The 18,757-nt window shown below is 41.4% G+C and overlaps 3 protein-coding genes across 10 annotated transcripts in view; all 3 read right to left on the reverse strand.

Moving 5' to 3' along the window:
• spata13 (spermatogenesis associated 13) overlaps window positions 1-10,982 on the reverse strand; it is a 20,889-nt gene extending 9,907 nt beyond the window's left edge. Inside the window, exons 1-5 of one of the 6 annotated variants that reach the window (XM_047808564.1) lie at window positions 10,651-10,982; window positions 10,383-10,557; window positions 4,102-5,574; window positions 2,530-2,571; window positions 1,691-2,137 (exon numbers count right to left, since the gene is read on the reverse strand). In XM_047808564.1, the coding sequence (XP_047664520.1) occupies window positions 1,691-2,137; window positions 2,530-2,571; window positions 4,102-5,574; window positions 10,383-10,385 (1,965 nt within the window). In that variant the 5' untranslated portion in view covers window positions 10,386-10,557; window positions 10,651-10,982. Of the gene's footprint in view, window positions 1-1,690; window positions 2,138-2,529; window positions 2,572-4,101; window positions 5,575-10,335; window positions 10,558-10,650 lie in introns of all 6 variants that reach the window. The other 5 variants (XM_047808566.1, XM_047808567.1, XM_047808568.1 and 2 more) reach the window with 5 other exon arrangements.
• Window positions 10,983-11,556: 574 nt separating this feature from the next.
• On the reverse strand, window positions 11,557-13,394 carry c1qtnf9 (C1q and TNF related 9). Its single transcript, XM_027176217.2, has 3 exons — window positions 13,081-13,394; window positions 12,697-12,759; window positions 11,557-12,606 (listed from the first exon to the last, which is right to left on the reverse strand). Exons 1-3 carry the CDS (start codon window positions 13,283-13,285, stop codon window positions 11,837-11,839), a joined length of 1,038 nt encoding a protein of 345 aa, XP_027032018.1. The 5' UTR covers window positions 13,286-13,394; the 3' UTR covers window positions 11,557-11,836.
• Window positions 13,395-14,158: 764 nt separating this feature from the next.
• tagln3b (transgelin 3b) lies at window positions 14,159-17,089 on the reverse strand. 3 transcript variants are annotated; one of them, XM_027170686.2, is made up of 5 exons: window positions 16,644-17,089; window positions 15,527-15,695; window positions 15,263-15,437; window positions 14,810-14,912; window positions 14,159-14,727 (listed from the first exon to the last, which is right to left on the reverse strand). In XM_027170686.2, exons 1-5 carry the CDS (start codon window positions 16,874-16,876, stop codon window positions 14,586-14,588), a joined length of 822 nt encoding a protein of 273 aa, XP_027026487.2. In that variant the 5' UTR covers window positions 16,877-17,089; the 3' UTR covers window positions 14,159-14,585. The 3 variants fall into 3 exon arrangements, with proteins under 3 accessions (XP_027026487.2, XP_027026495.2, XP_027026503.2); XM_027170694.2 differs by having other exon boundaries at window positions 15,527-15,748; window positions 16,644-16,778; XM_027170702.2 differs by having other exon boundaries at window positions 15,527-15,739; window positions 16,644-16,756.
• Window positions 17,090-18,757: the final 1,668 nt, after the last annotated feature.

Here is an 18,757-nt window from a genome sequence, read left to right on the forward strand (position 1 = left end):
CACTGAGTTAGCCGAATCTGAATCCACTGTTGTAGGTGGCACTAAACTAATAATATAGATGATGTACATTATCTTTGGAGGAAAAAAAAAAAAGCCTCCAGATTTCTCTAGAAATAAAATTTCTCGTTCGATTTTTCCGTTTCAGGTTTCCATCCGGTTCTAAAGCGTCTGTAAAGGAAACCCGATTTTTTGAAATGTTTTCTTTACCTCACCGAGTAAATGCTCAGATTCAGTTACAAAATCAACAAATAAAGTTTTCTGAAGTTCACAATATCGTTCCAACAGGAAAGTGTCTGTAAATCCGTCCTCTTAAGAATGTTAAGAATTTGTCAGTGTTTATATAAAAAACAAGGACCCAGTGAAGCGTCTGGAAGTGAAGATTTTTCTCATCCGGTCTCATCCTGTCGTATCTCTGAGTGCACATCGGCTGTTGTGTCGGATCTGACTCGGTGATCTGACTCGGTGACCTGACTCGGTGACCTGACTCGGTGACCTGACTCGGTGACCTGACTCTGTTGCTGTTTACGTTCTTTTCTCAGTACGGCAAAAAGTCGTCACATGTAGACTAGAGACAATCCAGATAGAGTTCGACTTTAAGCAGGAGTTGTTTAGTGAGGTGGTTTAAAACCCACAGAAACGTCTGGATGTGTCTGAGCTTGTGGGATGAGAAAGTGAGAGTGGGACGTTATGTTGTTTTTTTGTTCTCGACCGCTTTTCTCTGTGCCAATTATGACTCAGACCGACACTCAGAGTCCTGAATGCATGGTTGAACCTCGAGGAATCTTTAACTGGATGACCCGCAGTGGGACGACGTACTGTACGGTGAACGAGGAGACGTCACTACTGCATTCTCTCCTTAATCATCGCATCTGATCAGAGTTTTTTTTTCATATCGGTCATTTCTTCAGACGTGTTTTTACCTTTCTGTGGACGTCGTTTTCGAATGAGAAGATCGGGCTTTAATCGAACGTGACACCTGACACTCGGTCAGAGGGTCCAGGAGCACGGCCTCTAGAAATAAACACCACCTTCGCTTGCGGTTTAGTTGATAATATGAGCTAGTTTGAATAAATAATATTCGATGTGGTTAAAAATACCGATGTGACGTTAGCAGGAATTTTAATGCTCAGCTCACAGGAACTTTCCTGAAGTGGTTGTTTTGATGACAAAGTATAATGATAAACATTACAATTCCTGTTCAGATAAGCTAGCTAGCTTTTAATATGCTTAAATGTTAATATTTTCTTAATTAGTCATGCAGAAGCGATAAGAAGAAGAGGTCCATTAGCGAGCCAGCTCATGTTCTAGCGATCTTTTTTCCTACAGCGTTTAATATGGTGATGTTTATAATCATGTGGTTAAGGCTCTGGGATGTTGAGCAAGGCCCCTAAACCTCACTGCTCCAGGGGTGCTGTATCATGTCTGACCCTGCGCTCTGATCCCAACCTCCAAAGTTGAGATATGTAAAGAAATACTTTTACTGTGCTGTAATGTACATGTGACAAAAACAAGGGCATCTTTGAATTCTGTTCACATATGAACAATAAATGGCAAAAAAAGTCACAACCCCAAATGTTCTAATTGAAACACGTTCTAACGTGCTAATGGCTTCAGTGTTCTCTAGCTGAAAGCTTGGGATTGATCGCTAATTAAAAGATCGAGGGCTAAAATGGACAAAGGAAAGGCTTACAGTTGGCAAATCGGCGTCTTCCTTCTCATCCGGAGATGCGAACAGATCCACTCCTCCAATCATAGAGATCGGTCTCCTCCTCCTGCTGTCCACGTGTCCATTCTCACAGCCGGTCTCTCGATTGTGCGGCTCGGCGTGTGCGTCAGGAGCGTTACGTTCCTCCTGAGCATCACCCTGGAGTTCCACTTCCTCCTTGGGGACGGCATACTTCCTGCAGACGAGCTGTCCGTAGTCTGAGATCGGTCGAGGTCTGTTTCTGTTCGTACTCCTCCTGGGCACGGAAACGAGGGGCGTGTCGCAGGAGGAGGCTGGCGAGGTTGGGGCTGTCGCCAGGGGCGACGCTGAGGCACAGGTGGGTGTGACAGGAGGACTAACAAACACAGAGTCGCCGTATTTTTCATCGTTTTCCTTCACGGCGTCTGTGAAAGACGGGGCTCCAGATGGCGTCTGGAATAAATCAGTGCACTTGAAACACTTTAAGATAATAACAGAAGTGATTATGCAAATGTGATGAACAGAAATACGTGATGGTTAAACTTCCTAAGCCAGGAGCGTTAACTCATTGTCAGCGTCACGGGATTTCACCGGATTAGCAAATAAAGAAACAAAACCGAGTCCTTAGTAACTGCAGACGGACTGCGGTTAGAGACTGACGGTGTAAAGAGCAGGGAAGAGACAGAAAATAAAACATTAGAGTTTGTGTTTTATAATGAGGGTGTAACATACAGTACTAAAGCACACTACATGCATTAAAGGACGAGTTTTTACTCAAATCATTTCCTGATTTCATTCTAAAAACCATTTCATCTTTCCCTCCGAGGGACGGAAAGCCGGCTTACCTCTAAATGTTCGCTCTCTCTCTCCAGAGTCTTCCAGATGCACTGAAACGGCACACAGTGGATCAGCACCATGGTGATACACACACACACACACACACACACACACACACACACACACTTCTAAACACCAACAAACAATGCAGCTTGTGCTCTTGGGGCCATTCCCTTAGAATCAGGGACGGAACAGGTTCCTAACACCGGCGTGTGTCCTAGTCGGTGTGTGTTTGGTGCAGTTCTTGGACTTTGACTCCTTCGCCAGCTGATAAGTATCCAGACTCAGGTCTAGGAGCTAAGCTGTGTTTAAGCAACAGTGCTAATCATAAACCTCGAGTAATCATTAACACTTGTCACGGACACTACAGCTGAGCCATGTGTGTGACACACACAACTCCAAGTGTTTACACCTGACAGAAACCCTCCAATAAGGACACTGGCTTAATAATGAATATCGCTCATGCTACATGGGTTAAAACTGAGAGGACTATAGCAGTCTTTAGGAATAGTAATAACTCAGCGGTTAAGGTATTGGTCCACTGTCCGGGAAAGTTATGAGATCGAACCCAAGGGCCACTAAGCGTCCACTCCTGGGCCCCTGAGCAAGGCCCTTAACTCTCAATCGCCCAGCTGTATAAATGAGATCAATGTAAGTCGCTCTGGATGATTTGAAATTGTCCTGTGATGATTCTGCCAATACGTGCGAGCACAAAGGGGTCAGCCGAGTGTCTGACGTCAGCTACAATCGGCCCATCGATGTACTTCACCGAATACAATCCGTCTCAGCTGCTACTTATCAACTCTGATAATAAAATCAATGACACTTAACTGACCTCATATAATCCATGTCCTTGAGAGTAATAGAAAAAAAATAATCTCTCTTTCATCACTGGGGATGTTTTATTCTGTCCTCTTTCTATACCTTAGGATGCCAGATCTGGCAAAAAAAAGCATTTAGGTTATAAAAACTAACCTGCGAGAAATAAGACGGCCGTTTGTGTCTGTTGGTGGTAATAAATGTCTAAAGGGATAAACGTCATTAACGTTCTTTAACGTTTCTGAAGAAAAGACTGTACTTTAAATACGAGACTAAAAAAAAAAAAATGACTAACGGTTTTTAAAACAAAAAGTAAATCGCAGACCTACAGTTGGGTTTTGCTCTTATTAAAAGAAAAAAAATATTAATATTAATATATATTTTTTTTATTTAGCAGTTGTATAACACTTTTATAATCACTTTTTTTCCTTCCTACACCGTATTTGGCTACGATACTTTTATCAATGAAAAAAGGACTGGGGACGTAACGTAAGCGAGATTAAGAACTGCCATCGTTGACAATAAACACTGGAACTGTACTGGCTTGGATTTTGACACAGTTTCCCAATCCTGAACACTAAAGCATTTAATCGTTTTCACAGAAATGATGACAAAACAAAACATCCATGCTCAATACTCCAAAGTCTCATATCTGAGGTAAAATAGCCGGTAAATTCTGATTCTAACATTATCTGGCCTTGTATTTGGCAACATCAGCGGACTGATGCATGTATTTAACACCATGTGTCATAGAGTCTTACCTCTAAGTTAACTTTAATACTGTCCAGTCTCTGCTCATGTCCTGGACTGGTGCACTGTTCATCCTGAATTACGTCAATTTTCAAACTTTGCTCTTCTTCTACATTCCCACAATTTCCAGTGCTGTGTGTGATGGAAATATCTGAACACGAAGTTGAGCTCACTGGAAGCTGGACAAAAGAACCGGGGACCTGAGCTGTGGCTGTGGAACACCGAGGAACCTGAAGATCCGAGGAATTAACGGTAACGTGTCCTACGGCGTCTGCGGGTATAAGCGGGGAGTGGTTATGAACATCAGCCTGAACTTTAGTACCGGTATTGGGCGGTGGAGGCCTGCGTTGACGCTCGCTAGCAGGAACGCAGGGAGTCCTGCGGGAATACTCATCATGGAGCTGGCTGAGAGCCGACAAGGCAGCCGTGCTGGTGGGGTCGCTGTTCGGCTTGCGGTTGGCAGACAGATCTGTTAAGCTGCCGACGAGTTTGAGCATCTTTCCCCGCACCCCTGTAACTCCCCTACATTGACTTGATACACAATCCTGCATAACTACAGACGAAGCACTGGATGTTCTCTGGAAATTTTTGGTGCTTGGATCTTCCAGGTTCTGGGTCTGAGTTGAGGGTACTTTGCGTTTGAAAGGGCTTTTGTATACGTGCAAGTTGTCAGCACTTTTGCTTAGTCTACTCAAGGCGTTCACATCAGTGTCAAAAATGTCATTGGGCTCAATGGATTCCACGGTGCTGCAGGGCCGAGAGCGAGAAGCAGGTTCTTCAGCGCTCGGACTTTCTATCTGCTTTCTTCCGTTGTCCATCAGGGAGATGCGTCCTGCTCCATATGCTCTACGTATACTCCGCGAGAAGTGCGAGTTCCTCTGTAAGCCACAGCCATCTTCCTCGTCATCATCCTCCACATCTAAAACACATGTTCTTGGTACAGTTGGAGATACCCCATTGCTAACCGTTATCATCTCCTTCCCATTGGTTTGACCGCTTCCAAAATTTCTTTTAGTTACAAAGAAACCATTGCTCTCCTCATCTTTCTCCCGATTGTCTACTGTCACACCTCCCCTGTTCTGGATGCCCTGGAGAACAGAGGAGCGCAACTTTTTGAAGGAACCCATGAAATGGAGACCAGGTCCTCGTAGCGGTGTCTTTTCAGGGCCTGCGCCACCACACTTTCGCTGGAAGGAAAAGATGCGTACGTTTTTGGTGGGGTGCGATATATCTTGTGCATCAACAATACTAGGGTTGGACCACTGATAATGGTTTGTGCCATTGAGCCCACGTTTCTCACAGCAGGCCTCAGGGTGGACCGGCCTCACAGGAGCACCGGAATTCTCCCGCTTCTTCGGTTCAAAGGAGCTGCAGCTAAGCGTCACTGTAGCCTCGGTGTGATGATCGACAGAAGCTCCGTTTGCAATTGATGGGTAACCCAAAGACATCTTGCCTTGAGCTGAGGCTCCATCTGCGTGAAGAGTCTGCAAGAGATTAACATCGGTCTTTAATTACACAAAGGAGAAAGCTGATCCTGCCCATTGGGGACTTGTTTTTAAGCCAAAATGCAAAAGGTTAAACAATAAATTTTAAGCTGATCTAAGATCTAACTAATATCTAACTGATCTAAAGAGAACTACTGAATAATGTCCTCTAGCAGCAATCATTAATGACGCGATACGCTGAGACGATCACCCTTGATCTCTTATGATTGCCAGCGCCCGATGGGATGATCCTGATTTATCGCAGTCTATTGTATCTGTCTTATCTCTAATATATTGTGTCCTATCAGGTCTCTAGTCATTGTTGCATGAGAGTCTTAGACGTGTATAAACGAACGGAGCACCTTTAAGAGCTTAATGAATAATTTGTATAGAGTCCACATTGTGTTTAGAAAGCATGTCTAAAGGTATAGACGTGGTACAGTAGGTGGTGCGACAGTCCGTTTGGATTAAAGGTTTCTGTGAGCATGACTAAACAATAAAAAAAAACAAAAAAAAAACCTATAATCCATTTTGATTAATTGAACAAATTGCGTAGTTTCCTCTACGTTTATATGCCGAGAAAAAGGCACCCGAGTGAGGGGGCAGGGGTCCGACTAAGAGGCTGATCTGATTTACCTCCCACCTGTTGTGTCCCTTATTAGTGCAATAAAGAGACAAACATGCTCTTAGCCTGGGTCTCTAACCCTGCCATGACCTCAAGATGAAGGCGGAATTACGGCCTGATGTTGAGCGAGTCGGCTTTGTTCTTTGCACATGTCCTTCTCGGCATTTTTTTTTTTTACCCCAGACCAAATTTGCCTCCTCGTGCACATTCTAAACTGCAATGCTATAACTTTAATCCAAACTGTCTCTAACCTGCAGCCCTGCACTTATGATAAGGTCAGATAAAGGTATTGGCATTTTAGCCTTTGTTTAACTTTTGCTTTAAAAGAATGCAATTAAAACCACTCCCGAGTCCCTCCTAGTCCTGCCAACGTGGGCTGCTTCTCTCTTTCCAGCATCCACTTAATGGATTTCTCTCTCTCTCTCTCTCTCTCTCTCTCTCTCTCTCTCTCTCATATTTTCCTGGCTTGACACTCGCATGATAAATGCAGGAGTGGAGTTAATTAAGAGCTCAGACAGAAACAACCCCCTCCGGCTACCAACTGGAGCCAGGCTCAGATTAAACTCCCAGAGACGAGGGATTCAAACACACACACACGTGCAAACCAAAAAATTCTCTACATAAATCTTAATCCATTACCATTGAAGACAAGACAACCTCGATCTAATCTCAATCCCCGTGTCATAAAAGGTGTCGTCAAGCACCGAATAAAAGACACTCGGTTATAAAACGAAGGTGTTAACACTACCGGTGCTGCATCTATCGGTAATAACTAGTGATGGTGACATTTTTTGTTGACAGCTCGGCTATGCGCGGATCATGAGAATAACCCACCATACCAGTTTTAGCGCTCCTAGATGAGCGAGTTGCTCTGGAATGCCGCATCATTCAGGAAACACTAAGACTATTAAGACTTTAACATGAAAAAAATATATATCATACAATGACAAAAACCGGACACGCTTGTTAAAACAATGAAGTAATTGTGATGGATGATAACGCTAAGGCGCGTGTCTGGAGCTTTAATGTCTAGCCGGATATCTGAATGCGTCAGTGAACGTTCATGTTAAAGGAAACGCGCTCTGCTAAAACCTTGTTCCTTACTTAACCTGATTACGTGGCCTTTAATAACAGTACCCTTATTGTCAATGATACACATCTGTGTACGGACAAACGTGGCTGTGTGAAGACGAGACGAGACGAGACGTGACGGACGTTCCCAGCAGACCAAATACCTCAGTATGAGCTCAGCGAGAGTGTGTCGTATAGCACAAAGGCCACGAATGTGCAGTGAAAGAGGGTGTAATTTACTCCTGTTTACAGACGGCCCCTGCGTACCGTGTTATGACCCAGTTCCCTTTTTTTTTAGGCAGGTGAAAAGGAAAGCGATTGTAAGAAAGGAATACGCCCTGCCCTGCTGGTGGTGTGGGAAGCCTGGTAACACGACCGACTCCTCGGGCATTTGCTTACCACACGCCAGACTACAGCGAGTCCCTCAGCATCGTTCGGCCCCGTTCGGACTTTAGCTGGGGACAAAACTGCCATGAACAATTCCCCTGACTAAGTATTTACTCATACTAGAAAGTAGAGCAAAGTATTTGGATGAATATCTGGAAAGTGATGTCCTGAGTCATGTTTAATGTGTTTGGGGTTTGTGGTTTGGATAAGCCGAGTGCTGCCCGATAAGGAAAATAATCACTGACAAAGTGACGGGATGAATCAGCGTTACTCATCCAGTAACAGCAAAGGCGATATAAGCCTTTTATTCATCTCAAAACCACAGCAGTTTGCAGCACGGAGCGGGTTACAGACGATGGGCTTCAGTCAACAGATCGCAACAGATCTGTGACGTGTTGGATAAATAGCGTTCGTTCTTCTTCCGTCGTACGTTTCCAGCTGTTCTGCAAGCTCTTGTTGGCCCGACGCCATACCGACACACGAAATGTTTGGGATTTCCTTTAATGCTGAATATAACTGGGATTGTTCAAGATCGGATTGATTAAGATGTGGCGATAACGTGCAAACTTTTAGTTCTAGTTTCTGCATAATCGTTTCTGAGCACGGCGGAAATATGAAACGTGAATTTACGTACAAACCAGTTTGTACTTTCGGTCAACAAACAAAAAAAAAAAAAAAAACTGCAGAGATCAACAGCTCCAGGAATGTGGACGTGTCTGTGTGGTAACTGGGGAGGTTCGGTAGCAAGAGGGAGTGAAAGCTTGGCCTGGAATAAGAAGGCAAGCAGCATGAAATCAAATTCAGCATCGTGTGTGTTTGAATTAAACACACACACACACACACACACACACACCCTTTGCCTTAACCTTGAAGGAGGACATTCCAGTCCTGATGATGTTGTGTTAAATGCTGTCAGTTGCCTGACTAGTTGGAGTCATAAAAGGTATTTTTAACAACTTTAGGATGCATAATCTTGTTCATGTGAACACTGAATAGTTTTTTCCCACATGGTTGTTCTTTCGGTCTTAATATCGACATGTCGGATATGCAGCGCTTCACTCCTCGTTCTCATTCGCGCCGGATGTAGATTATAAAAGTACAAAGTCTAGTCACATGTCGCCTACATTTCATCATGCTGAACGCTTTTAGACGATCCGTTCGGGGGCGAAAAATAATCTGCTTTCACACTGTAACAAACATCTCACACAAACCAGGAAGGCCCGAGGCTGATAGCCGAGGTTTTGAAATGTTTACCGGTGTTGCCTTAGAAAGCTACAATTTCCTGAGTATTTACACACCTACAAGACGAGCACAATAAGAACTCCACCGAGTGAATAGAAACACAGCATATACCCACATCCATCCAATCAGGGCGATCGCTACGACACCACAACTCATCACTGCCCCCTATAAAACATCCTACTGTATCAACACCACAACTCAGAACTCAGAACTACTGAATATTACAGTAATTATTTTCCAGCCAACAGGCTCAAGGAGGAAATCCATTATCACAACACGTCACTACACACAACTCTAAAGCCACAGATTCCTACAACACTCACTACACTAGAACTTCTACCTGTTGAACAACATATTCTGTAATCAACACGTTACTGACACACCAACTGCACAAACAGCACAACAACTACGATCCTAAAATATTTACAAAAGACCTAAGCAATGACTACAAACTACACAATTATATTACTACGATAATCACCCTGTAATACACAACTGTGTTACTGTACAACAGTTCAACTGGATATGGAAGCAAGACACGCTTAAAAAACAGTCAACACAACAAAGCATAACTATACAACAATCAACACAACAACGAACCAAATCACGATACCGAAATAAACAAAGCATCTCTACAACACAACAGTCAACACAACAACATACTGTAACTATACAACCATCAATAAAACAAACAATCACTATAGAACATAACAACAACACAACAATCAACACAACAACAAACTATCACTATACAAAAATCAACAACAACCATCACTACAACACAACAATCAACACAACAACAAAGAATCACTATACAACAAACAACACAACAACAAAATATCACTATACAACCATCAATACAACAAAGCATCATTACAACACAACAAACCATCACTATACAACCATCAATACAACAAAGCATCATTTCAACACAACAATCAACACAAACCATCACTATACAACAATCAACAACAATCATCACTACAACACAACAATCAACAACAACAAACTATAACTATACAACCATCAACACAACAAACTATAACTATACAACCATCACTACAACACAACAATCAACACAACAAACTATAACTATACAACAATCAACAACAACAAAGCATCACTACACAGCCATCAATAAACAACAAACCATTATAATACAACAAACTATCACTATACAACCAACACAAAACCAAATCACATTACAACATTTACTATAAAAACAAAACAATAGACAACAACAATCACTACAACCATCATCACTATACATCACTCACAATTAGCCCTTAATTACACATCAACCATCACAGAAAACAAAAACAAGTACAACCATTATTACAGTAAACAACACAATCACAAGAACATTCCACATTCATCTAGTACAAATACACAACGTAACCACAAAGACTACACGAACAACTCTTAACTACACGCACAGTTACTGCGTACAATCAATACAGCAAGCGTCACAGTAACCCATCACCATGACAACCGCTGGGGGTTTGGGGGCAGTAGGGCATACAATGCACCCCTCAGTGTAGATCCTCCTCCTCTTCCTCCTCCTCCTCAGCTTTCCAGGCAACACGTTAATGAACAAAAGTGAAGCTTTGGGAATTTACAGCTACTTCCTTTAGATCTACTGGACGCTTTATTGCATCCTAGAAGTAAAATAGAAAGCAAACAACTGAGATAAATAAATAAACAAACAAACAAAAAACAAACAAACAAACAAACTCCAGACCCAATGTTACCTTCCTCATACTTCTGTTGTGCTTTTCAGCTGCGCTCCAGACATTGAACACAGCTCTGGTCCACACAAAAATGTCCAAAGTCCACTGGATTCCTCATGTTCAGAGTTTACCGACAAATCGTAAAGTCGTGCTGAAGTCAGTGGACCGCAGAAAACTCTTCCTCTAGAGGTTTAAATCTAAATATAAACACTGTAGGTATAAATAAATACATATCTGAATAAATAAAACTATCGCATACAAGTAAACTGGGTTGTTCTTGGTTGTTTGAGTAAAAGACGCAGAGAGCTCCGACCGCTCACGACTTGTTGAAGCGTCTCCGATGGTGAGTGTCGGCAGCGTCGCTGCACTTGTCGCGCTGAAACAGCCGACGAGGTTGCCAAATTGGTAATAATAATTCACCGCATGACAATTATATCAATATTTTTTAATATCCCCATTCCACAGAACAATCGTTTTCTAACTCTTCTATGCTCATGTTTCCTCAGTGTGTCTCCAAATTCACAGAATAAATAAAGAACAGTACAAAATTTATCTCAACGGTATGAAACACACACACACACACACACACACACACACACACACACACACACACACACACACACACACACACACACACACACACACACACACACTCTATATGATTATTTCTGCGGTGCCTTTGTGTATCCCTAAATCGATCGTTTAAAATAATAATCACATTTCAGTTTGAATTTACGTTTAGAAACTTGTGAGGTCTATAACCCGATCTGGCAACCTAAAGTAAGAAGGCGGCGCAAAGGGGAGCGTTTCACCAACAGAGCATTGTGATTGGCTGAGGATTTTTGCACTAAATTACTTATAAGGCGTGATTTTATTACTATTTTACTTATTTCATTTAAAAAGGACAAAAACAAGCAATGAATATAGAATGCAATCATTGTGTTTATTATATTTATTATGCAGATTTTGTTTATGGTGTTGCCTACTAATAATACTAATACTACTACGAAGAAGAAGAAGAGGAGGAGGAGGAGGAGGAGGAGGAGGAAGAAATCAAAGTTTTTGCATATAAGTGTAAAAACTTGACTCAGAAACAAATAACATTCAGGATCACTAAAGGAAGAATAAACATTGCTTTTAAAGTCCAGTTTCATTTCACTGATTAAATCTATACATTATACATACACATAAATCTCCACTTGGTTTGTCATTCAGCAAAGAGAATAAACCCAGAAAACGTCGTGTCATCGTCGTCATCTGCATAGAGTCCATTAAAGAGCTGATCTCCAACCACCTGGAGCCACACCTTGTCCCCGACCTCCAGATGAAGCACGGTGCCCCCCGCCGCCTGGTCCTCACTGTTCTGGTAGTTGTCCATGGTGTGTATGATGCTTTGACCGTTCTTCATTAGTGCCACTCGGACATTTCTTGAGAACACCGTGATGTGGTAGGTGAAGTAATAAGTTCCTGTGAATGCACAGGTGAAGCGACCGCTCATGGTGTTGTAGTGATTCTGACGGTTGTAGATGACTTTGTCAAATCGGATAGGAACATTGCTCGCAGGCAGCTTGCTTTGTGCGGTCAGACCAACAGAAAAGGCACTTTTGGGGATTTCAGGCATGTCTCCTTTAGGTCCTTTTTCTCCAGTCTCACCTTTTGACCCCCTTTCACCACGGTGACCGAGGCTGCCCTTGTGCCCAGGAGGTCCGAGTTCACCCTTAGGGCCTTGTCGTCCCGGAGGTCCGATAGGGCCTGGAGAACCTTTCTCCCCCTGGTACCCTATAATTCCCTGAGGACCCACAGGTCCCTCTGGTCCAACATCTCCTTTGATACCCTTTGGTCCCAGCATTCCCATCTCTCCCTTTACCCCTTTAAGACCAAGCGGTCCTGAGAAGCCTTGAGGCCCCATTTTTCCAGGAGGACCCCTTTCTCCAGTCTCACCACGTCGCCCTTTAAGCCCATCGATACCTGGCGCACCTGTCAAACACAACCAAAGCATTTCCTTTGCTATTAAAACACACAGCATTCATCAACATCTCTAACAAATACAAGGATGAGAAATTTGACCAGGTTCTCCTTTATCTCCTTTTGGTCCGTCCTTCCCTGATACTCCACATGTCCCGATTTCACCTTTCAATAGAAAAAAAAACTTACTTTAGTTTTTGCTAAATTATTAAATCTGATTGGTCAAAAATGTTGATTAAATATCTGAAGCAGAAATATTTCATACATTATTAAATGAATACATTTTACGTCACAGCTCTCATTGAAGTCGCCGTACGTGTGAGCATAGCACATCACTCAAAACATCGTGCTTTATAGACCATATAGTATATGATATGCATTATATAGTTTGGTGTTTTTATATAGTTTAAGAGATTTACGCCGCACAAGGCTAATGGAAGTAATAGAGAAGATGGAATGGAATTTAAAAGCTTTCTAGATTCTCACCTGCATCTCCTCTATCCCCTTTGGCTCCATCCCGGCCGTCACGCCCCGGTATCCCGTTGTGTCCCGGGTTTCCCGGAATTCCCGGGTGTCCACACACACAGCTAGGATTCTTTCCAGAAAAGTCCTGCTCTGCAGCATGGACCACCACCACAACCATCCCCACTACTACTAACAGGTGTAGAAAAAAACACCAGGCAAAGGACATGATCTGCACAGGTCCAACAGTCCCAAATCAAGAGCCCCGATCTTTTAGCCTTGTCTCGGGTCTTCACAGAAACGGTGCTGATCTTGGGAATCTGGTCATGCAGTGGTTATGCAGGTTATTTATTAAAATGATATGTGTTACAAATCATCTACTTCCTGCTTTGCATATAAATGATTCAGATAATGATCAACCAGGAACGCATGAGGAGCCACCTCACCTTTAGAGGTACAGTACATAGTTGTTCCTTTTATCTGCAGATGGATTTAGTTGCTTATTAATTGCTTATTAATTTGTTAGTCATGTTGGGATCATCGTTATGTAAGCAACCATCTTGATTTGATCTTTGTATTGTTCTGAAGTATTTGGTGTCATGAAAGTGTCTCATTAAGGTGACCGTGAAAAACCGGTTTCATGAAGCTCACAGCCAGGTCATTAAACACTGCTATAAATTTACCGCTAATAAATGCAAAGACTTAAAATCCACTCATGCATGCTTTAGCCTTTGGAATTTATCTCTACTTCAATGCTAAATGTCAATGAATATTACAATAACACAGTGACGAGATATCTAACATAACGCAGTACAATATAACACCTTTCCAGTGAATGTTAACCCTTTCAGTCTATAAGCCACATCAACAAACATCTTTTTATTTATATTTAAAACTATTAATTTAAAAAGAAAAGCATATTTATGTTAAGTGAATGAACCCAGAAGTTCAAGCTGACGTTTGACTTCATGGCTGCAGATGAGCGCATTTCTTTTTCTCTTTTTATATATGTACCTGAATTTCTTTTTTCTTTTACATTTTATTTTACATGCCGTTCTTGTTCCTGTGTGTCGACTAACTGCTAATAAACGATAGTCCATTAGTCCGTTAATATAATATCAATTTATTAAACATCTTCAGCAAACACCAGCAAAACTTTGACGCATAATAACACACAATTCCAACAGGAAAGACAAACTTATTTTTTGGACCAAAGAACATGTGGTACAAAGCTGACAGGAAGGTATACTTTATAATACTGTATACCGAATAATACTTTACGTATTAAGAAATATACCAAACTAACCAATTCTGGATAGTAATAAACGTATATTATAGTAAACAAAAATGAAGTGACACCGTAATCATGCTAATAAGTTACGTAATGAATATCATACATGAAGGACACTGGTATTAAAAGTGCTCTATCCAATCCATTAGTGAAACTGACTGAACCAGATGTTGCTCCTCTGCAGGGATTAAAGTTTTCTGGGTGTCTGATGCAGGTCGTAGGTCACCTCCACTCTTAGTTACATGATCTGGCGGTGCATGCCGTACCCCGTCATGCCAGCCTGGGATGCCCCGCGGTTGCTGCCCATCTGCAGGCTGATCAGGTTTTGTCCTCCGCGCAGCTGCTCTTCGGAAAATTCCCTCCGGTTAGACTGAGACTTCCTGAAGTCAGAGATGAAGCAGGTTCAAGTGAGAACAAATGGGGAACAGTTTAACAGCAGAGTTCTGGAAAGATCTCACTCACCTGTGGAACCAGTCCCGGTTGCCACGGTAATGTCCGTCATCCTTGGTGAGCGCCACACTTCCCAGAGCCATCAGAGTTCTCTGGACGGCAGCCAGGTCTTTTCCTGTGGCAGAGAGGTCCAATGGGATCGTAGACACACTTTTAACCCTTAAAGTCATTTAAATCTTGAGTGAAAATAAATAGTTTCCTCGCTAGACAGGGTTCCAGTTGGGCTGCTAAAACCCTTATCTGACTAAAGAAACCTTAATAAACTCTTTTAGTGTGTAGATAACTGGTGAGTCCAAGGAAACTAACACACACACACACACACACACACACACACAGTGGATACAATTAAGCAATTCAATCTAAAACCCTAGTGTTCCTACTCTTGAAAGTTGGTCTCTTGAAACTAAATCTCTTATCTATATATCTAAAAACGTTAAGTCGGCGTAACGCCATCCATCACCGTACCTTCCCATAAATCTACAGTCTGAAAGATGTCGGTGGTGATGACTCCGTACGCCTCAGCTGCCTGGAGGAACTGTGAGATCTTCTCCATCTGCTTAAAGGCCATCTGTGTCTCCTGGATCTTTTTAATGGGCTCTTTACCACGTGCGTACAGACTGTTAATGAGCCTGCAAAGGATCTGAAGCACAGGAAGTGACAGAGACGTCCAATTCTTTGAGTCGGAAGAACACAATCTTCAGAGAGAACACAATCGGTGCAATAACTCACCGTTCCATCCATTAACCACTTCTGGAAGTTCTGCTTTCCTGGCTGGGGTCTTTCCAGATTTCCTCCACACTGTGCAACGATCCAGTCGACCAGCCGAGCCTCCAGATCGGGATCGTACTTCTGGTCGATTTTCTCCTGCACCTCCCGGCTCAGGCCGTAACTCGGGCCTCTGTTCGCCATGACAGCAGGCTTTTTAGATAACTCTCAGTGAACCTGTCAGATCTTTTGGTGAATAAGTGCAGTATAGAAACATGGAGATGTTTTTTTTCTTCACTTTTTGGGGTAACTCGAATTTGCAGTGATATACTGAGATACAGAGTTATATCTGCTCACACACACAGACACAAACACACACTTATATCAACAGTTTGAAGATTATTCCATCAATCGTTTTTAAGATCATCGTTAAATGTACGAAAGTGTATTAGGACACATGAATCGATACATATGAGAGATGATGTGATGTCTTGATGAGATGGTGTGACAGTTTTCCAGCAGCCAGGGTGTGGTCACTCATTTTAAACCTAGCCGGGTTGCCAGATTGTGTCTTCCTACATTATATAACATTTAGATACAAAGTCCATTACAAAACGTGCTTTAGTAGACAAACTACATTTATATATTGAACATAAAAATAAATCATAAATGGAATTTTAAGTTGCACATTTCAACTTGCTCAGTAATTTCTACTTTTAAAGTAAAACATAAAGCTGTTTTTTCCCCATTGTACATTTTACACTGTTAGTGACATCAAAACACAAACCTACAGAAGTACGTGGTGGAGGAAATTCGGTTCCATTTCTCACAAACAATTTACAGATAATTCACCTAAACTACTCTTTAATACTGAATACAATCTCCTCAATCTGGCAACCCAGTTGTCTCTATGGCATGTATACATTGGTAATGTTTATTTTAGACATTAATATATTTCCCTAAGTAGCAATCAGACATTTAACTTATCATAATAAAAAAAATAAATAAATAAAATAAAAATTTAAAATATATATATATATTAAAACGTAATAAAAAATATTAGAGATTAAAAACACTGCATAAAAGGTTTAATGGCAGGTTTGACTTTATAAAAACTCCAGTGATGTTTTGAGAGACTCACCGGAGGAGGAGGAAAATGATGCTCCGGTTAAAGCCTGATGTCCTGCGCGCGCTCTCTGGAGACGCGGAAATGAAGCGTCCATGCAGATCTGGGTGGGGCGCGCGCGGACACGCAGTCCCGGTGGCACGAGCCCCGTTATATAGGCAGGCGTCACAACAAGGTCTCGAGACCCTGCTAGCCAATGACAGGAGTACTGATACTGAATATAAAGTACTGAGCCACGTGCGTAACATTCAGTACACATACTGACAACGTGCACTGACCCGGACATCCAGCAGCACGAGACACCGTGCGTTTCACACAGACACGCAATAAACACTAAATAAAGACGTAAACCTTCGAATTCTAATAAAGACAAATGTTTCGGCTGCGTTCAGCGCATCTCAGTTTGTATCCTGTGCAGAAGTTCCAGCAGGTCCAGGATCTGTGCCAATCCAATCCCACACAGTGTTGTTATGTGACCTATTCTGTTATTGTGCATCCTCACAACCACACAGCAACATACTGCCTACAGGATGCAATCAGCGCCAGAAGTAATGGCACCCTTCAATAACACATAAAATATACGTGGTAAAAGAATGGAGACTCCAGATTCATTCGTTCGTTCGTTTATTCATTCATTCGTTTATTTATTTATTCATTTGTTAATTCATTCGTTCGTTCATTCATTCATTCGTTTATTCATTCATTCGTTTAATTATTCATTCATTTTTTATTTCTTCATTTGTTTATTTCTTCATTCATTTGTTCGTTTATTCATTCATTTATTAATTAACTCATTTCATTATTCATTCATTCATTCATTCACTCACTGATCTCCAGTAACCTGGTCATAGCCCTGATGGTCTGAGACATTATTTTAGGACGATATGAGCAAGGTGCGAGAATTGAATCCAGCAGCCACACCTATGTGTTATACTACGTGTTATGTCCATCACAGTATAGAAATAATTAGAAATAAAATTCTAGAGAATCCTCATATATTTTAGTTCAGAATAATCTCTCACCGTGAAAAGAGAACTTAAAAAAATAAATATCTTTTTAAAAAAAGTAAAAATAAATACTACTACTACTACTACTACTACTACTACTAATAATAATAATAATATTTGATCGTTCCACAAAAAATTTAATGTCCAAAATAAATGTTTAATAAAAATGTTGTGTTAGGTTTTAGCTCAAAACAAGACAGTTCTCATTGCATGTGCTTTTCCCTACACGCTTGATTGATTAACGGGTTAATCAAAGGTTCTCTTCTTCCTAAAAGTCCTCCACCAGACACTCCAGCTGTTGTAGGTTTCTACATAAACCCTTTGTCCTGAATCCTCAATCTGAAGAACTTCTTTCTGATGCCAGATTGAGGCTTTTATTCTACATATATAAATATTAATTTTCATCAAGGGTGCCAATAGTTCCAGAATTCTTTATCTAGTAAGAAAAGCAATCAATAAATAAGCACAAAGATATTTAAAAAAAAACAAAAAACAAAACGTTAGATAAAATAAAAGTGCCACAAAAAAAAAAAAAATCAGTTAGAAAAATGTGATTTTCTGTATGGATAGACCTCGAGAGTTAAAAAAGTTTATATACATTATATAAAAAAAAAGTTAAAGAGTTCTTCTCTGGGTCCCAAAAATTCAGTGTAACATTAACTATGTTAAAAAAAAAATCATAAAACTCTTATTGTGCCTTTTATTGTGTTGGTCTAACTGTCTGTGTTCTTCACTAACCATCTAAAGAACTGCTTAAAAAGGAATAAATGGCTTCAGCAAATGTAATAAAAAAGCATTAAAAAGTGTAACTAAATAAATATAAATAAGTTAAGATATAAATAAATGTATAAAGAGAATATTTGCTTTATATTTGGATAGTTAGATATTAATTTGAAGTGGTGCTGTGATGCTGAGGGAATCTCAGAGTCGTTCCTGGCTGCTCTTACGCACGGGTATTTTAATAAAGCGAGCGCACTGCAGCGTTACGTCCCTGTTCATTTCTCTGGCTGATTGCGTGTCATCGGTGACTGGCTGAAAGGTCACTCTGGTAGTTGTGGAATGAGCTGAAGCGTCGCGGCTGGCGAGCGGGTCACGGCTCGCTGCACACACCGTGTCCTAATC

This window comes from Tachysurus fulvidraco, chromosome 25 (genome assembly GCF_022655615.1).
Source record: "Tachysurus fulvidraco isolate hzauxx_2018 chromosome 25, HZAU_PFXX_2.0, whole genome shotgun sequence".
NCBI classification, from domain to species: Eukaryota; Metazoa; Chordata; class Actinopteri; order Siluriformes; family Bagridae; genus Tachysurus; species Tachysurus fulvidraco.